The sequence below is a fragment of the Mytilus galloprovincialis genome, chromosome 8, assembly GCF_965363235.1.
Source record: "Mytilus galloprovincialis chromosome 8, xbMytGall1.hap1.1, whole genome shotgun sequence".
In the NCBI taxonomy this organism is placed as follows: domain Eukaryota; kingdom Metazoa; phylum Mollusca; class Bivalvia; order Mytilida; family Mytilidae; genus Mytilus; species Mytilus galloprovincialis.
The window spans coordinates 82,940,466-82,959,425 of NC_134845.1; the positions used below are offsets into that span (position 1 = coordinate 82,940,466).

An 18,960-nucleotide genomic window follows, 5' to 3' on the forward strand; every position below is an offset into this window, starting at 1 on the left:
TTCTTTAACTTTTTCGACTTTTTTTCTCTCTATCCCTTTCTATTCTTCATGATTTACCATCCCATTATTCGTTTTATTTTCTAGCACTCCACTATTCTCATTTCTTTTGTATCTGGCGCCAATTATTCTCATTTCTATATTATTTGCATATTATTCTCTATTTTGTAAACCGTATCCATACCCTCATACGGATATTATTGATATCATATTTTAAATTGTGATATGGGGAAAAAATATAATGCCTCAAAATGCTTGAATTGCTCGTCCTGTTAATATAATTCACGTGTAGATATCAACTTAATGAATTGTGATGTGGGAACAAACTTAAATATCATATGTTCCCTCAGCAATCACATGAATACAAATGACCAATTACATGTTAGATGTTTCCAAGACAACACCTATAATGTCATATGCATGGGACAGTTTCAAGAGTATGAATTTGTCTATCAATAACTAATGAATTGTACGAAACTTGGACAGAAGCTTGTTTATGTTCATAAGATAGTATCCAGAAGTAAATTTTGTAAAAATAAAATTCCATATTTCCCGTATTTTACTTATAAATGGACTTAGTTTTTCTTCCAGTTAACATTACATACAGTCTGCAGTTAAAGTATTTAAAACATTTTTAAGATTCTTAAACTAGCCTGGATTTTTACCAAACTTGGACAGAAGCTTCTGACAATCAAAAGATAGTATCAAGAGGAATAATTTTATTGATTTTTTTCATCATTTTTGATGAGTGTGTGATTAACAGCAAAAGTAGGCGAGACACTGGGTTCCGCGAAACCCTTACACATTTTTTTACTGTACGAGCGATATATGTATACCGCGAACCACAATGTGAACCTTTTTTGAGAGTGAGATCAGGATAAAGTTCGAATATATATTTAATTTATATTTTCTTAAATAAAAAACGTCAACTATCAGAAGCCCTCTCGACCAATCATATTAACGTATTTCCTAATGTGTAAATCATATAAGAATTATTACTGGTCTTTTCCCCCTTCCTAAGACAGTTTTACGCTTGACGAAAGCAAGCTGGATAACGGCTCCTCACACTCGAATCAAGCTTAAGCAAGTCAAGTTTATAAATATAAGCCCATACCGCATAGTCAGCTATAAAAGGCCCAACAAATGACAAATGTAAAACAATTCAAACGAGAAAACTAACGGTAGGCTAATTTATGTAAAAAATAATTTACGAAAATTAAATATGTAACACAGCAACAAATGACAACCACTGAAGAACAACAGGCTCCCGACTTGGGACATGCAGGCACATACAGAATGTATATGTTCCATCTTCAGACATAAATTCATTTACTCTGTAACCTTTTTTAACATGTTTTTTTTTTAAATAATTGAGTTTTTATAAACAAATATAGCGGAAATTGTCATAACTCATACTTATGTTATATTTCCTATTTTATAACACTTATGTAGCAATGTTACATAATGTTTTCTTATTTACTAGAACCGATTTGTTAAATTTATTATGCACTTTCTCGTAGCTGAATCTGTGAATCAAGAATAACATAAAATAGTTAATTCTAGCTTTATTAAACTCTAAACAATGGAATAATATACTTCCACATTTAAATATCAATTATAATATGGGTTTTATTGATGGGCGATATTTTTTTTGCGCCTAAAATGAACTCATTTGCGCCACAACTTATTTACGCCAATGCTACTTTTGCGCCACTCCAATTTAAAAATTATAGGTATCATTTGCGCCAAAAAAACAACATCTAATTGCGCCAATTTTATGAATTTATTTATTTTTACTTATATATATCAACTAAATAATTGACTTCTCTCCTCCTTCATCCATGCATAGGACCATCAATTTACCGCCTGGCAGAGTTATTTTAAAGTCATTTTAATACATAAAATATGCTGAATCATCTTTGTTTGTTGCAACACCAAATATCATCAAGAATTTGTGAAATTCGGATTGATTTTTTTATTGAACTGGATGAAGTTTCCTTCTTTCTCTGTTTTATGTATAGTTGAAAGAAGGAGGTTAAACATATTTCAAATATCAATTATTGTAGGAGGTTGCTCAGATAACATACCAGTTGCTTTTTCGTTTGCATGCTTTTCTCAAAATCTGTCTTTCTAGTTTCTGAGTATTAGTTTCATGTAAATAATCTAAAAGCCTAGAACAACTCGAATATCTGTGTATCTCCATCTAATTTCTCTAACAAATGCCTGACGAAATTTATGTTCTTCGACAACGATGACAAGTTTTCCTCTATCAGATTCGTATTTCTCGAACGATATATTATCAGACATCTTTACATGTGAAAAAATATTCTATTGATACTGAACAAGTTATTTCTTGGTGACTTTTCTTAATTTTTATGAGATCGTATTAATGAGTAAAACCATTTACAGGATAAATCAACAGGAACATACTTTTAAAACCTTTGAAATAGTTATATTTTTTAGTAGGAAAAATGAATATCTATATATGATATTTGTATCCTCAAAAGAAAAAATGATAGACAGTTCTTTTCGTGAAACTATAACAATTGCTAAACTTGTCTCCTGGTTCTGCTACTAATTGTATGCATGCATTATAAAACAGCAAAAGAAAAAAGATAATCCGCACTAAAAAAAGAACATCTAATATATTGTATTCATGTGGAGCAAGTTATCAAAATTAGGGGCGGTACTGTCAATATAGTAACATAAAAAAATCCGCATATATTCTCGTTTTATACCGTTTACATAAACAAAGAAACCCCCCCCCCCCCCCCCCCAACAAAATTCCCTTCTAAATTATTTTAGATTTTAGATCAAATATTAAAAAACTATAAGAGGTAAGAATAAAATTGTCAAATACATATTAATACAATGACAAGTAGCGAATAATACAAAATAATTATGCATTATATAATTATAATGGTTTTAATGATTCCATGGAGATCGCTAATGATATGTATGAAATGGACACAGTCGGCAATAAATTGTATTACACGGCCGCGACCATCACTAATTACTAACGTTTTAATCAAATTAATTACTACAGAGTCGGCATCAATCTTACACGGCCGCGAATGTGCTATGTAATTAAATAAAGTTATCAAAGTCGGCATCAATCTTACACGGCCGCGAATGTGCTATGTAATTGAAATAAAGTTATCAAAGTCGGCATCTATCTTGCACGGCCGAGTATGTCAACTGGCATTGCGTTTAAAGAGTTTGTTAAATAAGTCGGGCTATATCATTCGCGGAGTCGGTCAGGAACTTTCACGGAATCGGTCCAAAACTTTCACGGAGTCGGTCCAAAAAATTCGCGGAATCGGAAAAAACATTCACGGGTTCGGTAATCTTACACGGCCGTGAAAGTACTATATAAAACATGCACGGAGTCGGGGGTCCCATGTGGCTTTCCATAGTAATAACCGTCAGCCACAATCAGTATAAAACACAAGTGTAAGTTCGTTATGTGAGATTACAAAGAACAACATTTTTGACTGATTGTGACTTGTTTTTACGATAGTAATGTCGGAATTGATTGACAAGTCTTTTACACGTACTAGCTGCAAAATAATGGCACAGACAATCTCAGTCAGTACATCTGTCCATAACTTCTAAAATAGCATGGAATCACGTGACTATACTATTAGTTTCGGATCGACATACTAAGTCAGGAATTTTGGCGGTATTTTTATGTTGTCTGTAAATGGGAAAACGTTATTCGGGAAACATGCTTGAACTCGGCGGCCGCAATTGAAGAGAAATTAATTCCCATGTTGTTACAGATTAAAAACCATCAATTTGCTGCGAATTCAAGTGGCTAATGCAGTTGGCCATTGACCAAAGAAATCTATCTTTTTATTAGAAGATATTTCCTTCGGTATGTGAGGTATCCTTCGTTTTCATTCCCAGCAGCATTATATACAAAGAGGAATTTTGACAAGAAAATTAGGTTTAGCATGTCTGAGTCAATAAAATATGTAATAATTAGGTTGTTAAGAGGTTGTGTTACATTTACTACACACAGATAACAAGAATTTATTGCACATAGCTTTGAAGATTTAGATCTAAACAACTTGAAGATAATTATATATCTTAATAGTAGTTTTTTTATTGACACAAAGCTTATGTATGTGCTGAGTATGCATTTTCGTGCAACCACAAACGTCAAGTGAGTTTTTCTGATATATTTGATGTTTTAATTAGCTGTTTCGTTTTTGTGATGTCTCTTTATGTAATTGAAACATTTAGATTAAAGAAAACTGTCAGACACCAAACTTTTTCCAGGGATCTTAGAGTTTAATTTCATTTGACGATAAACTGCAAAACAAAGCATAAAGCACCAGACTTTGTTTTTGGATCCTAAAGTTTCACTTGACGCATTTGATATAATTGAAAAGTCCTGGTTCTTAGCATAGTTTAAAAACTTTATATGGTACCACAATCTAGGTTTAGAAATAAATGTTTGGATTGCATTGCTTCAGATTTTGAAAGCAATTTCTTCATTATTACTTTCATCGGTCAATAAATGTTCAACTTTCTTCATGTATCGTGTGTTAATCTGATATAACATGGTGAATCATTTTTGTGTGTGTTTTTCATTCTTGTGTTTGTTTTGTTTTTTTTTCTTATAGAAATGGCCTGCATTATCAATTTCCTGTCTTGGAGCCTCGTCTTGAGCCTGGTGACCAGCAGAAAGAACTACAATTATCACACATACAGTCCCTACTATCAATATTCTAAACTGAGAAATATTCGGTCAATACGTCAGATAACAGACGACGCCATGATGGGTGACCAGCCAGATTCTGGGTGAGTCTTTCATAGCTCTTGGTACATACAGGTTTTCCAGTTCCGAAATCCGCAGATAGATCTTTAATTTCGAGGAGCAACTACACTAGACCGCGGGAAACGGCGGGAAAGTAAAATCTGAATCCGATTCCCACGGAGAATAATCCTCCATGGAGATCTGATTCCGAATTTACTTACACCGATTGCGGTTTCATGTTATTGCTTCTCTTCATTCGGATCCCAACGCAGAAATTCGATCGATATAACAGCCGGTTGTGTTTTACATATTTCGGTATTGTATAAATGTGTTAGTATTGGCACAAAAAGTATGGATAACCGAATGTTACCATGCAGGACGAATCTCCGATTGATGCGAAGAAAACATTATTACATTTGATGTATGCGCCACTGAATGAGGGGGTTATTATACTGAGCCTTCGAATAATGCGAAAGTATGCGTGTTAAACTTGGCTGTATGCTTCAGTGGGATGTTGCCAGGCTGAGGCTTGAATTGATACAAAACCCGGATTCTTAACTTTGATTATATGCTCCAAAGAGACAGTCACTAAGCTGAGTCTTCAATATTATACTTGTATGTGAAAGATTGCTTCAGTGTAAAATTTCGCTGTGTGCTCCAATTGTGGGGTTACCAGGCTGAGGCTTAGATTGATGTGAAAGTGTGCGTGTTAAACTTGTATGTTCCAATGAGGGGGTTACCATGCTGAGGCTTAGAATGATGTGAAAGTATGCTTGTAAAACCTGTATGTTCCAATGAGAGGGTTACCAGACTGAGGCTTAGATTGATGTGAAAGTATGCTTTTAAAACTTGTATGCTCCAATGAGAGGGTTACCAGACTGAGGCTTAGATTGATGTGAAAGTATGCTTGTAAAACTTGTATGTTCCAATTAGGGGGTTACCAGGCTGAGGCTTAGATTGATGTGAAAGTATGCTTGTAAAACTTTTATGCTCCAATGAGAGGGTTACCAGGCTGAGGCTTAGATTGATGTGAAAGTATGCTTGTAAAACTTGTATGTTCCAATTAGGGGGTTACCAGGCTGAGGCTTAGATTGATGTGAAAGTATCCTTGTAAAACTTGTATGCTCCAATGAGGGGGTTACCGGGCTAAATTGTAGATTGGTGCAAATCGTGACCTGCTTGTAAACTTTGTTTATATCCTCCAATGAGGATGTCGCTAGGCTGAGTCTTCAATTAATGTGATAGATTGCTTATAAAACTTCGCTGTGTGCTCCAATGATGGGGTTACCAGACTGAGATTTCAATTTATATGAAAGAACACTTTTAAAATGTAACTGTATGATCGCTGAACGATTTCACGTCGAGTGAAAATTTCGATTAAAGAAACTATACATCTTATTCTGTTATGTTTACTATACCATGATTGCTTTTAAAATTGGCATCAAAAGTACTGAAAAAACTCGAATATATGGTCAATGTAAATGTAAATAGTTCGGCCTTAAAGACGAATGGTCAGCATTATTTAATTATTTAATTACAGTTCGTCAATGTAAATGCATGTAAATAGTCCGGTCTTAAAGACGAATGGTCAGCATTATTTAATTATTTAATTACAGTGACGGCCAATGTAAATGTAAATAGTTCGGCCTTAAAGACGAATGGTCAGCATTATTTAATTATTTAATTACAGTTCGTCAATGTAAATGTAAATAGTTCGGCCTTAAAGACGAATGTTATCAGGAATACAGTATTGTATACAATATATAATTGTCAAAACTTAACTACCAAAGTTAGGATGAAAAATATCGCTTCAAACAGTGAGGTACTTATAGCGAACAAATAACAATTATGGAGATACTATTTTCTTTTTGATCTTTTAATAGCGGTGGGTCAAGAAGGTTAAATAAATACTTCATATACTTAAAAAACGTTGAGAAGCTGATTTTATACTTTGTTAAATATTAGTTCTTGACCTTCTTTCTATACTCTATTTTTTCAAACACATTATTTTAAATTCGGTACGATAAAAAGGAATATTGTTATATTAAGTTCAAACGATCATATAGAATTGTTAAAAAAATCTAAATAAATTCCCAGAGGCATTGCCCGCGTAGATTGGCGGGGTTCAAGTAGTTTATTTCACAGGGTAACATTATCATCAAGAAATTTTAAAGTATGTAAGTTGCATTTTGTTAAGTCTTTGATAACAATCCCATTGAGGATTGAGGTGTGTTTACACCTAAACTAGAACAAATACCCAAAGGTAAAATTTATCTAGGTTTATTGATAGTCTGACTACTTAAAACCAATGTGATCATTTTCACCAAAAAAAAACCCGACTAAAGTGGATCATATACGGAGTTGTTCATGACTTATGCTCAACTTTTTCGTAAGATTTTTTTTTGAAACTGAACACAATTTTCCAATGCAAGTTAGTAACTTTAGTTTATCTGTTTAAAGGATATGAATGTTAGTTGTTAAGCACGATATGCGCCGGATTGCGTCGTACGAAAAATTGAGCTCCATCACTTGCTTTCTTATCATATAAAACTTGAAAAGTTAATGTTTATCAAAATAAAGATTGTTTAATATCATTAAATATGTCTCTGCCAAATATGCCAATCATGATACTTCAAGTCAATGGGCTCGTCAAAATTCATAAAACTTTTCGGAAATAGTTTAATTAATTATAGTTGACATGCGTATTTTTCTTAATTGCATGTCATGTACCTCCGGTTTGATATGCTTGGTTTTGAGTGGTGAATCAGAATGTCTTGTTTGAAGATCGTTACTGGTCTTAAAACTCTTAAACGATTCTAGTTATATTAATAGTCATAAAAGTAGTCCGTAATTCAGTGGTCGTCGTTTGTTGCTGTATACCATATTTCTTTTTCGTTAATAGACCACTTTCGAGTTCATCCGTCACCGGAAAAAACTCGTCAATTATACGCGCCTTTATGACGTCATTTACCAGATAGAGGGGGTCGCCTGTATCCCTGCACTATTTACGTTCATCAAGCGTCTTAGTGATCGTCATTGTGCAGGATAAACAAGAAATAATGGTTGTTCTGTAGGTACTTAATGACAATTCCCTAATGACAGCAATGCTGATTGTCAATTTTGAGAATTCAATTTGCCGAATAATACGTACAATATAGAATTATAGTTTTCCAACCACTCGCTCAACGTGGGAACGGAAGTGACGACGCCCCTAAACGCACAAATGACGTTCACTAAAACCAGAGTTTTTGACGGAAATGCATCGAACTCGAAAGTTGTCTATTGTTTTGTACATAAATCAGACGGCTAGTTTACGAGATTGTCATTTAATTGTTGATCATTTGTCATATAAGGGCTTATTATAATAGCTAGCTATGTATTTTTTTGCTCATTGTTGAAAGCCGTACGGTGATCTATAATCATAGTTGTTAACTGGATCCGTCTGTGGTAATTAATGGACAGATTGAGTGCGACTTCCCAATAAACTACCGTATTATGATGGATTCATGACCATTGGTGACCTATCAGCAAGGATTTGCCGAGAAGATGTAAATACATTTGATAACTTCCAGACAAGCAAGTGAAACCTTTTAAGATTTAACGGCGAGAACAAATGGCAAAAACTTTAAAATGTATTTTATCTATAATCCGATTACTTCTAAGTTTAATTTTAATGTAAAATATATGCTCTGTTAAAATGTGTTAGATTGCACAGAGGTCGAAAAGAAAACGCCTGTTTCCCACACGAAATAGAATGTACTTAGTTGGTTTTCCTGTACTAGTAATTCTGGGGCCCTGTATAGCTTGTTGTTCGGTGAGAGCCTTTGCTCCTTATTGAAGGCCATTCTTTGACATATAAGTGTTTACTTTTTTGTGAGTTGTCTCATTTGCACTAATACAACATCTTCTTAGTTATCTTTTATCAGCTACATTTACTCGGTAAATTCATTCGGATCTCCGTTCCCGAATTGCTATCAAAAGAATTGTGTTTGCTTTTCTGTCCAGCAGATTTTTGTCTGCGGTTCCTATTAGCCTCGGGGATCCATCTTCTATATTTATACAAGGTGATAGGACGTACCGCTGATATAGGTCACCTTTTCGAGCTTGAAAATATGCGAATAGGTCGGGGAAACTATCAGAAATATATGATAAGGTCACTAAAGTTCCCATAGCTCCTTTTCGTCTGTCATCTTTGTTGATGTTTCTCAATCTGGCGTATTTTTATCAAAAAAATTTCTCACTTTTGACAAATTTGTTTTCCGATTTTAACACGAAACCCAATCAATATTAATGGAAAAGGTAACATTTTTATCTACTGAATGCAATATATGAATATTAATATACATTTTCTCAATATAAATTACATGAAAAGGGTGGATTAACAGAACAATAGTGGCACCTCCTATCAGTTAAGTATTGAAGTCCCCCGAGCTTTAAGGATAGCATTACAATGGATTTTACCATTATGTAAAGCAGATGCTTATCTGCATTGCGTACTGTATCTGCGGTACTGATGGCCGGTACCTGTTAGATATAGGGTGTGTTAAATCGTAATGTTTCCTATCACAGGAATAAAAGGCGGACGTCTTACACAACGGGGAGCTTGCTTTTACATCTGATTCTATTATATGACTTTTTTTATTACGCAAACTCCGTAACACATCTGGTTGAATGTTATTAAACTAATGTTGTAACTTGTATTCTGTAACCTTTATGGGAGCACCTGTGGTATGTAGTATAAGTTACAAGGGACTTCTACAAGTGTATAAACATTGTACTAGTAATAATAGTCCTGAATGGTACTAAACCAATATGCAGTTTACTGCTATGGCTGATTTTGCTGCAAAAAAAATACTAATAGGAAAAACATATAAGAGGACCATCACATAAGAGAGAGGTTTAGCGCTATAAAACCAGGTTCAATCCACCATTTTCTACATTTGAAAATGCCTGTACCAAGTCAGGAATATGACAGTTATTGTCCATTTGTTTGATGTGTTTTATCATTTGATTTTCCCATTTGATTATTGACTTTCCGATTTGAATTTTCCTCGGAGTTAAGTAATTTTGTGGTTTCAATTTTTATTGGACAATACCACAGAAAACACTAGCCGCCAGGGTAAGATCGAAGTATAGTGGATCATTCCTCGGGAGAATATGAGTTCACATAATCTCACAATTACAATCCGACTTTGATCATCCGTGTAGACAATGTTGGAAACAGGTGTAAGAAACCAGACCATTATGACTCATATTTTAAAAACGGAAATGAAGAAAAAGATCAAATGATATCGATATATCTCTAAAATCGATATCAAGTTAACAAATAACAAAATGTTGCACTCAGAAAGATATTGTGTATTTGCATATGCTTTTACTTTGTTAATTAGGTGTAAAGTGGTATTTTGTTATTCTACTCGACGAAAGGCGTTCGGACAAATCATCCGTTAATATCAGTTTGAAATCTATAAAAAAGTTATTTCTTATGCAGACCCTCCTGAATTTTGGAAACTGATATTCTGAATAAATGGGGTTGATTTCTTCCAAAGATTGAATTTGTATTGTTTTATTTGGTGTTAAGTTTAAGATGGTGCGATTTGGAGGTCTTTTGTTTCAAACGGCCCAATTTGCAATTATATCGTGTTTTTGTTGACAAATAATTTATTACGACCCCTGTTTCTGTCTTGTGACCGATGAATAGATAAATAGTTGTTTGTATTTACAAGATTTATTATGATAATTATTATGAATGGGATATTATCGTAATAGTTTGAACAAGTTTTTATGAATGGAAAGATAATCAGGCGTACACAATTGTTTAATTAAAAGGGTGTTAAGTTTATTTGTGAGCATTAAAGTACAGTTAGTTAACCAAATACTATGGCCTTTTAGCCGAATAACGAACGACGATGGTGATATCTGAAATAGGTTGAAATACAGTTAGGTAACCAAATATTATGGCTTGCTTTTAGCCGAATAACGAACGACGATGGTGATATCTGAAATAGGAACATGCACTTTGTGTATACAGATTCGGATCCCGGATTTTGAAAAGGGGAAACACAGAGGAGGGATATATTAGACAACGTTTGTGAAACACGTGGAGGGATATATTAGACAACGTTTGTGAAACACGTGGAGGGATATATTAGACAACGTTTGTGAAACACGTAAACTAAGTATTTGCATTAACCATATATGTATGAAGATCTATACCTCGCCCCACACCGCATCTGAAATTAACTTATTGGCAGTGACATTATTATACTTTTAATAATTCAATATGTTTTATAAAAAGTCCATTGTCTCCAGATAAAGTATTCCTGTCCCAAATCAGGAGCTTCTGGCCTTTCTATGATTTTTTATTTTAGTTTCTTCTGATATTTTGGAGTAAAGTAGGACGTCCATTAATCACTGAACTACACAGCTACTTTTGCATAGGTACTATTTCTGTACTAAAAAAATGCAGTACTGATCAGTACTGGAAATTTACTTTTAATATTTAGTACTATTTCTTTACTTTAAAACTATTGTAATATTTAGGTACTTGTAATTTACAGTACTTGATTTGTACTTAATATTTTGGTACAGAAATAATACAATATTCCATGTTTGAAAATCATGACTCTAAGAGATTTGAAATAGAAAAACTTTCAAAATGCTGAAAATGTAACGGTAATAACCAAAAATCTGTAGTACCTAAATTTCAAGTACAAATAAAGAACTGTAAAATACAGGTACCTAAATATTACAATAATTTTAGAGTGACAAAATAGTACTCAATTTTAAAAGTAGATTTCCAGCACTACACATTTTTAGTACCGAAATAGTACCTATGCAAAAGTACATTTAGCTGTGTAGTATACATTTCTGTTTAAGGGCCAGCTGAGGCTCACCTCTGCCGTGCAGGAGTTTCTCGCTTTATTGGAGACCAATTGTTGGCCTTCGGCTGTTGTCTGCTCTTTGGATGGGTTGCTGTCTCGTTGACACATTTCCATTCTCAATTTTATTGTGTATCTTTTAAAACACTGTCACTTTCAGATCAGTAAATTTGTACTCTATCCGCTCTTTTATAATTATGCCTAATAGATTATTGAATTCATCTCTCTTCCTATCTTTCTTTCTTTACTTACTTACAGACTTTTCCCATTCTTTTATTTCTTTCTTTCTTATTTAAATGTTTACTGATAACTGCCAGACTTCTGATTGCCCAGACGTCAATATAATGGTAATCTCCTAGTTATAGCAGTAAAATTGTTAAAGGGGCAACATTGGAAAAAAACATAATTAGGAAGGGACTAGACTTGCAACAATTCCCTAGCTTTCTGTTATTTTTTTCTTACTCATTTATATCTTTACTGATAACTGCCAGCCTACTGATTGCCCTTGGAGAAAGGGGAAAAATTGAAAAAAAAAACATAATTAGGAAGGAATTCTACATGTAGCAAGTCTACTGTCTAACATAAATACATATACTAGGTGGTCTAGATCTAAAATTGTGTGCATGATTTGATCATAGGGGGCAAGTAGCGGACATAAAATGAACATAATCTTACTTTAAAAGATAAATTCATCTTTGATCGTAATTGCAACAAGGTCAAATAATGGTCATAAAAAAACTGGGGATGGTACGACTAATCATTTCGGCCATTTAGTTATTGTTCAAAGACTAATTTCTTTAAATGTTTTTTTTAAAACTCCCATTAATTAAATAGGGTTATCTTTTTGTACTTATTGTTACAGTAATGTAAAAGGAAAGATAAGGTTTTGTGTGATCTTGTGTCAGTTGGGTGGAGCATCTCGAGTGGTTATTAATTATTACTACACATTCACATGCGATTATTTCATTAATAAACTGGGTAGCAGAAATGAAATATACGTACGTTGTTAAATTGAGTTTAAACCAATTTTAAAAGATAATGTTTATATGTGTTGTATAGATCTATTTTTACTTCTTTTTTTAAGGAATCATGAATTCCACGAAAACTTGTTAGTTTTAAGAGGTATATGGGATACCGCTAACATGTTTAACCCCCTCCACATTATGTTTGTATGGGCCTGTCCCAAAACAGGAGCCTACAATTCAGTGGTTGTCTTTTGTGGATGTGTAACATATTTATTTTTCGTTCATATTTTTTGTGCATAAATTAGGCCGTTAGTATTCTCAATTGAATTGTTTTACATTTGTCATATCGGGGTTTTTCAGCAAAGCTGACTTTGCGATAAGGGCTTTGCTCATTGTTGAAGGCAGTACGATGACCTAGAGTTGTTAATTTCTGTGTCATTTGGTCCCTTGCAGAGAGTTGTCTCATTGGCAATCATACCACATCGTTTTTAAATGAGTTTTTTTCTCCTCCCTCTCCTATTTTCCTTCTTCCTTCCGTTTCTCATTAAAGGGTCTTATACAGTATGTGAACAATTATCAAACTTTCTCTTTTTTATCCCCGCTTTTCATATATTCTTGTCTCTGAATTTTTTTCTCTATATACCTTAATATAGCATATCAAGGTATAGAAAGGGGGATTCTGAGACAAGTGCCTGTGTCGCCTTTTCAGTCTCGGAGACTCTCCCATACATCACTCTCGTTTTAAGTGTTAGATATAAAAGGAGTGGGCGGACATGAGTACTTTTCTCACTGAAAAGTTTCTTACCAGTGGTAACGGGCTGTGTGTTAGGATTTGTTAGAGGATTTTTGGAATTCTGTTACCGAATTCTATACAAGCTGCCATCCAAGTGAATCATAAAAATATTCTATACCAGAATACCGTCATGCCACAATATAAACTATGTTTTTTAAGTTATTTAGTACACTTTGTATATTTTACCGTAAGTATTTAAGAGCACCTGTCCTGATATAACATTATGTTGTGCAACAGCATATATACTACATGTGCATTTTATAATAAATTACTATGCTGCAGATTGTTATATAATCCAATACTGTAAAAAAATAAAAAAAACAAGTGTTAATTTGACCACAAAATGTGCAATTGAACATGAAGAGAAATTGCCAAATCTTCACTTAAATTTAATTGAATGATCTGCACCAGAACAGAAGTTCATTATATACAAATTACCTTCTTGATTCAACATTAAACAGTTGCGCTACTGTACCAAGGGCATATAATGCAATTGTATTGTATGCCTATTTATAAAAACAAGAATGTGTCCATAGTACACGTATGCCTCACTCGCACTATCAAGTAAAAACTCTTATTTGACATTAAAACTAGAAACATCATATCATAGGGAACATGACTTTGTGTACTAAGTTTCAAGTTGATTGGACTTCAACTTCATCAAAAACTACCTTCACCAAAAACTTTAACCTGAAGTGGGACGAACGGGCGGTACGACAGACGGTCGGACGCACAGATCAGAAAATATAATGCCCCTTACTATCGTAGGTGGGGCATAATAAGCAGATATGGTATAATGCCCCCCCCCCCCTAAAAAAAAACAAACCTCACCACCAGAGACCAAATGACATAACAGTTTACAACTAAAGGTCACTGTACGGCCTTCAACAATAACTAAAATTAATACCGCATGTCTCTGCTTCTTCTTCACGTCAGTAGTTTTGTCTCGCCTGCAACTTTTGTCGCAGAATTCGAGACGTATGAATTACTATCCGGCGGCGTCGACATAAACTATTTGCTTTATATTAAACTGAAGAAGGTCACGTAAAATACCTAATATTACGAAATTCGTCTGATATATATTTCTGTTGTCCTTGGACCTCATTTTCAAGGTTTGGGGCACTATGTTCTTCGGTCTGTGCGTCTGTTTCTCCAAAAATTATAGTGTGAATGAGGCATCTGTGTTCTTTGAACATATTCTTTTTTTTAATGTTATTTCTCACTTATTATATTGGTAACAGGATACTTATGTTTGGTTTACGGGTTCCTTGTTACACTCTATCATGTAAATGTCCGCTAACCAGGGTTCAGCTGACCTTGACCTCATTTCATAGACTCGGTATCAAGGTTTCTTTGGATACGAATAACAGTCTGTTATATCAGTGGGTCAACTATATAGGGTGTATTAAATACTTGTTAACAGATGGTACTGAAGACAAAATTAACAGATATTACCATATAATTACCAGATATAAAACATACATGTTATGATATAATTGTCAATTTCCTGATTTATATTACAATTAATTTCCCATTTCCATCTAAATGAGTAAATATATGTTTTTTTCATGTTTTTAAGTCGAGAGGTGTTATACAATGTAGTTAATTGTAAATAAAACAGACATGCAATACAAATATACTGAAAACGGGCGGTAAACCGAATTGATTGTGAAGAGTTCATGACCAACTAGTAATAAAGTGAAACTAGAAAAGGGTCTTATAGGAAGGGGTGTTTTTCATTAAAAACTAAAGCATTTCAAAATATATCTGGGGACAGTATATCTAATATATATGTTCCCAAACTATACTTGCAGTAAACGCGAATGGTCTGAAAGAATAAGCAGCTCATGTTCAACAAGTTACTAGAAGCGATTAACATTTGATCAACGGGAAGTTCTAAGAAAAGATTTATAGCATTAAAACTATACTGTTTCCCTGATTCACATGATGTATGACTATCATCAGATGAGGTCCTGCATGAAATTTACATTAATGAATAAACGATTTCAAAATTTTAAACATTTGCGAAAATTGAATATTTGAATGTAGGTATATTTCAAGGATTTATAACTTCTTTGGTTTATTTTCAGTCCAAACATATGTAAGATAAAGGAAGTATATGGGACTGGTGAGAGATTCTACCAAGGTTTTACAGACAAGAGACCCAAGAGGATATGTGATCGGCCCACGTAGGTATTGTTCTTTTTCTGTTCTTACAAAATTTGTCTCATCTATTGGAATTTTCAGGTATCTATGAGGTGAGACAATGAAATTACCCTTACAGTAAAAACATTTATTTGTTAGTACGCTATAAAGGGACATAACTCTTTGAAATCACTTCTGCGTTTGTGTGAAGTCTTTGTATAAGATTATTTTAAGCTTCTGAGAAAAAGAAATATTTTTAACTCTGTTTCACATGAATGCTTTAAAAAGTATTGACAAAACTGGCTTTAACAAACACATTTCTGTTAACTCACTTAGTTATTTGTATAATAATCTAGAAACAATTTATAAAATGATTTTTTTACCAAAAAATCTCTGGAATTTAATGAAGAATAAAGATCCTGCTGCAACCTTATCATTGAATTTTTGTGTTAAAATGAAAATAAAATTGTGAAAGTCATTGATCTAGGATTTTTTTTTAAAGGATTGATAATTAAGATTTTGTTTATCTTTTATCATGTTTGTGTGATATATTACAGGTTTATAAGATATACATGTTGTACTGGGTACAGTAGAGAGGACACAGGCAAAGGATGTCCAATAAGTAAGTTACACAATGTTCAGTTTTAAGGAGTAAGTAATTTTTACATCAATAGTGAATTCAATCCTGTTTGCTGATAGTCCGCTAAACTTCATAGCACTTATTGTACAAGGATGATTTTCATAAGCTTTTCTTTGCTCCTATTGAAGGGGATGATCAGTTATGCTCCAGTATACATGTAGTTGCTACCTCAATTTCACACAGTGACAGATGTCCGCCTGTCCAGACCCATTATTGCATGGTCTTGTTTAAAAACTAATTTTGGGAGTTGTTGTAATTTATTATGTAAATAAAGATGTTACCATAAAATATGGCAATAACATTTTTTCTTGGTCTTAAAATAAAAAGTCTCACAAAATAAATCAAATTCTTCATCAGTTTGCTAAAAGCAGCAAAAACTTGGACAGATCATTTGCAGCTATTTGTAATCAGAACTTATTTTAAAAGAGGTGGAGTGCATGCTACTTCTGAAAACAAATAACCACATGTCAGGCACATTTTTAATAGTTGTCTTATAAGATATATTAAGTAGTGTTTTGTCCTATACAGATGTTGGCATTTTTACATCTGTTAGTCAACATTTGTGTTTGGTAGAACACTTTCCAGGGGCGGATCCAGCCATTTCAAAAAGGGGGGTTCCCAACCCAGAGTAAAGGGGGAGGGGGGGGGGGGTTCCAACTATATGCTCCCATTCAATTGCATTGATCGTCCAGAAAAGGGGGGGTTCCAACCCCTGGAATCCCCCCTGGATCCGCCAATGCTTTCATATCTGTATTGATCTTAGAAGTGAACCCCCCCTATTAGGAAGCTAAAATTATAATTAATGCATATAATTTTTACATGTTCTACTCTTATGTTGCCTGCCCCCACCCCATCCCACCCTCCTTTTTCAAAATTTCAGGATCTCTATATATTTTTGTAGTTTTCATGTTGTTGGGTTGATCTCTGATAGAGTAAATCCCACATATCCTTTTAACAATTGAAGGTTTAAGCAATGAAATAAAAGATTCTGTCTGGAGATACTCTACCTATCTGATTATGAAATCAAGATTATACATTGTGTCTCTTTCTGTAACAGCTGGTTCAATGGAGAAGATATGATACAGATAATACCACACACGCCTAAACATTTAAATTCAAATAAAATCAACCAGGTTTTCACACTTCATTTCCAATTCACAGATAAAAGAGAAACCTTTTTTTTTTAATTAGAGATTAAGTTTGTTTTTATCTGATTATTAAAGATTAATAGGAGATAACCTTGATTTTTATGATAATTAGATATGCATTCTATACACAGATGTCTAGAATTATTCTTTCAACAGGGACACACATCAGATATTATAAGTATTCACTGGAAAGATTAACTAGAAATATAAATATGTAGCAATTGTATCAGGATTAGCCATCAATTCATTTTGATTTCTTTTGATTTTTCTTTTCTTTCTTTATAAATATTTTTAATAAAAGATCATAACAGTTCCCCTGTTATTCAACTCTAAATTTAACTTTGAAAACAAATATGGATTATTAATTTTCTCACCGTAAATGTGTAAAAGAATTTCAAACTTCTTAAATATTTATGGCATAGAGGAGAAGGTTACAGGCTGGTTGAAAATTTAAATTTTGCCAAAATTTTAGTAAATGATAGAAATAACAAAAAATAAAAATTATTTTGTTTTCAACTGTGGAAAAATTCACAAGAGTCAGTCATTATACAGAATATAAGATTTTTTTATTGTGGCCTAAAAAGTTTATTTTTAAATTTGCTTTTAAGGCCAGCCATAAATTACAGTCTGTACCAAAATCTGATCCTGATTATATAGTCCAAAAAACCTGAATTATATAATTCGAACTTTGGTCAACAAAGTTTTGCAAAATTTTACTAGTCAGAAATAAAATTTTACTATGTCTGGGTCATCAGACTAGTGGCTAACAACATAGACTGCCAAGAATTTGAATAAAGACTTCTTCACTTATCATAATCACTATTAGATCTATATAATTTAGAAATTAATGATGCAAGGCTAAACATTTGACCTTAAGTGTTTAAGTTGCATTATCTGAAGCTCTAGAAAATATTTTAATGATGCATAATTTAAATGACTGTCAGATTGATAACAATTTCATTGCAATAAATGCATCACTTGAGATATATAAGTTTTGGAATGATATAAATGATGTACTTTAGATGATATTATCAAATCACATATTTAAACTACAAATAACTTCTAGGGACAGACAATGTTTTTATTACTTTATACAACCATGTAACAGGGACAAGACCATTGTATGGGAAAACTCTTTTGTCTAATTTTTTTCTCTCTTGATTTGAATAGATTCACTTGTTTGACTAAATTTCGTGAAAATAAACCAATTACAAATTCAAGAAATTTAGTCAAACAGTATACATGTATTTTAAAAACCACCCCCCCTTCCCCAGTGGCAGATTCCAAAATTTGCATAAGGGGGTAGGCACTGCCTGCCTTAGTAAAGGGCAACTCCAGTCATGTTTCAGTGATTCCCTAAATTATCCAACGCAATCATAGGTTTGAACCCCGTTCTGGATATCATAGTCAAATCTGAGTGACCCCTTCCAAGGCAAGCGTAAAAAAATAACCCCATTTTAGACAAGTTAGCTGAAAATACAACCCCTTTTGTCAGAATATACCCAGTATCGTATATATATAGTAATATACCCCCCCCCCCCCGCCCCCCCCCCCCCCCCCCGGTATATTTAGAATGGCTATGGGGAATCGAAGTTAGTGTCACACAAAACAACCAAAATTCATGTA

At 33.4% G+C, this 18,960-nt stretch overlaps 1 protein-coding gene across 1 annotated transcript in view; it reads left to right on the plus strand.

Annotated features, from left to right (window-relative positions):
• Nucleotides 1-4,635: 4,635 nt before the first annotated feature.
• LOC143042688 (transforming growth factor-beta-induced protein ig-h3-like) overlaps nucleotides 4,636-18,960 on the plus strand; it is a gene marked incomplete at its 5' end in the record, with an annotated part of 35,853 nt that continues 21,528 nt past the window's right edge. Inside the window, 3 exon segments of the mRNA XM_076215127.1 lie at nucleotides 4,636-4,806; nucleotides 15,492-15,590; nucleotides 16,104-16,168. Coding sequence (XP_076071242.1) covers nucleotides 4,636-4,806; nucleotides 15,492-15,590; nucleotides 16,104-16,168 — 335 coding nt within the window.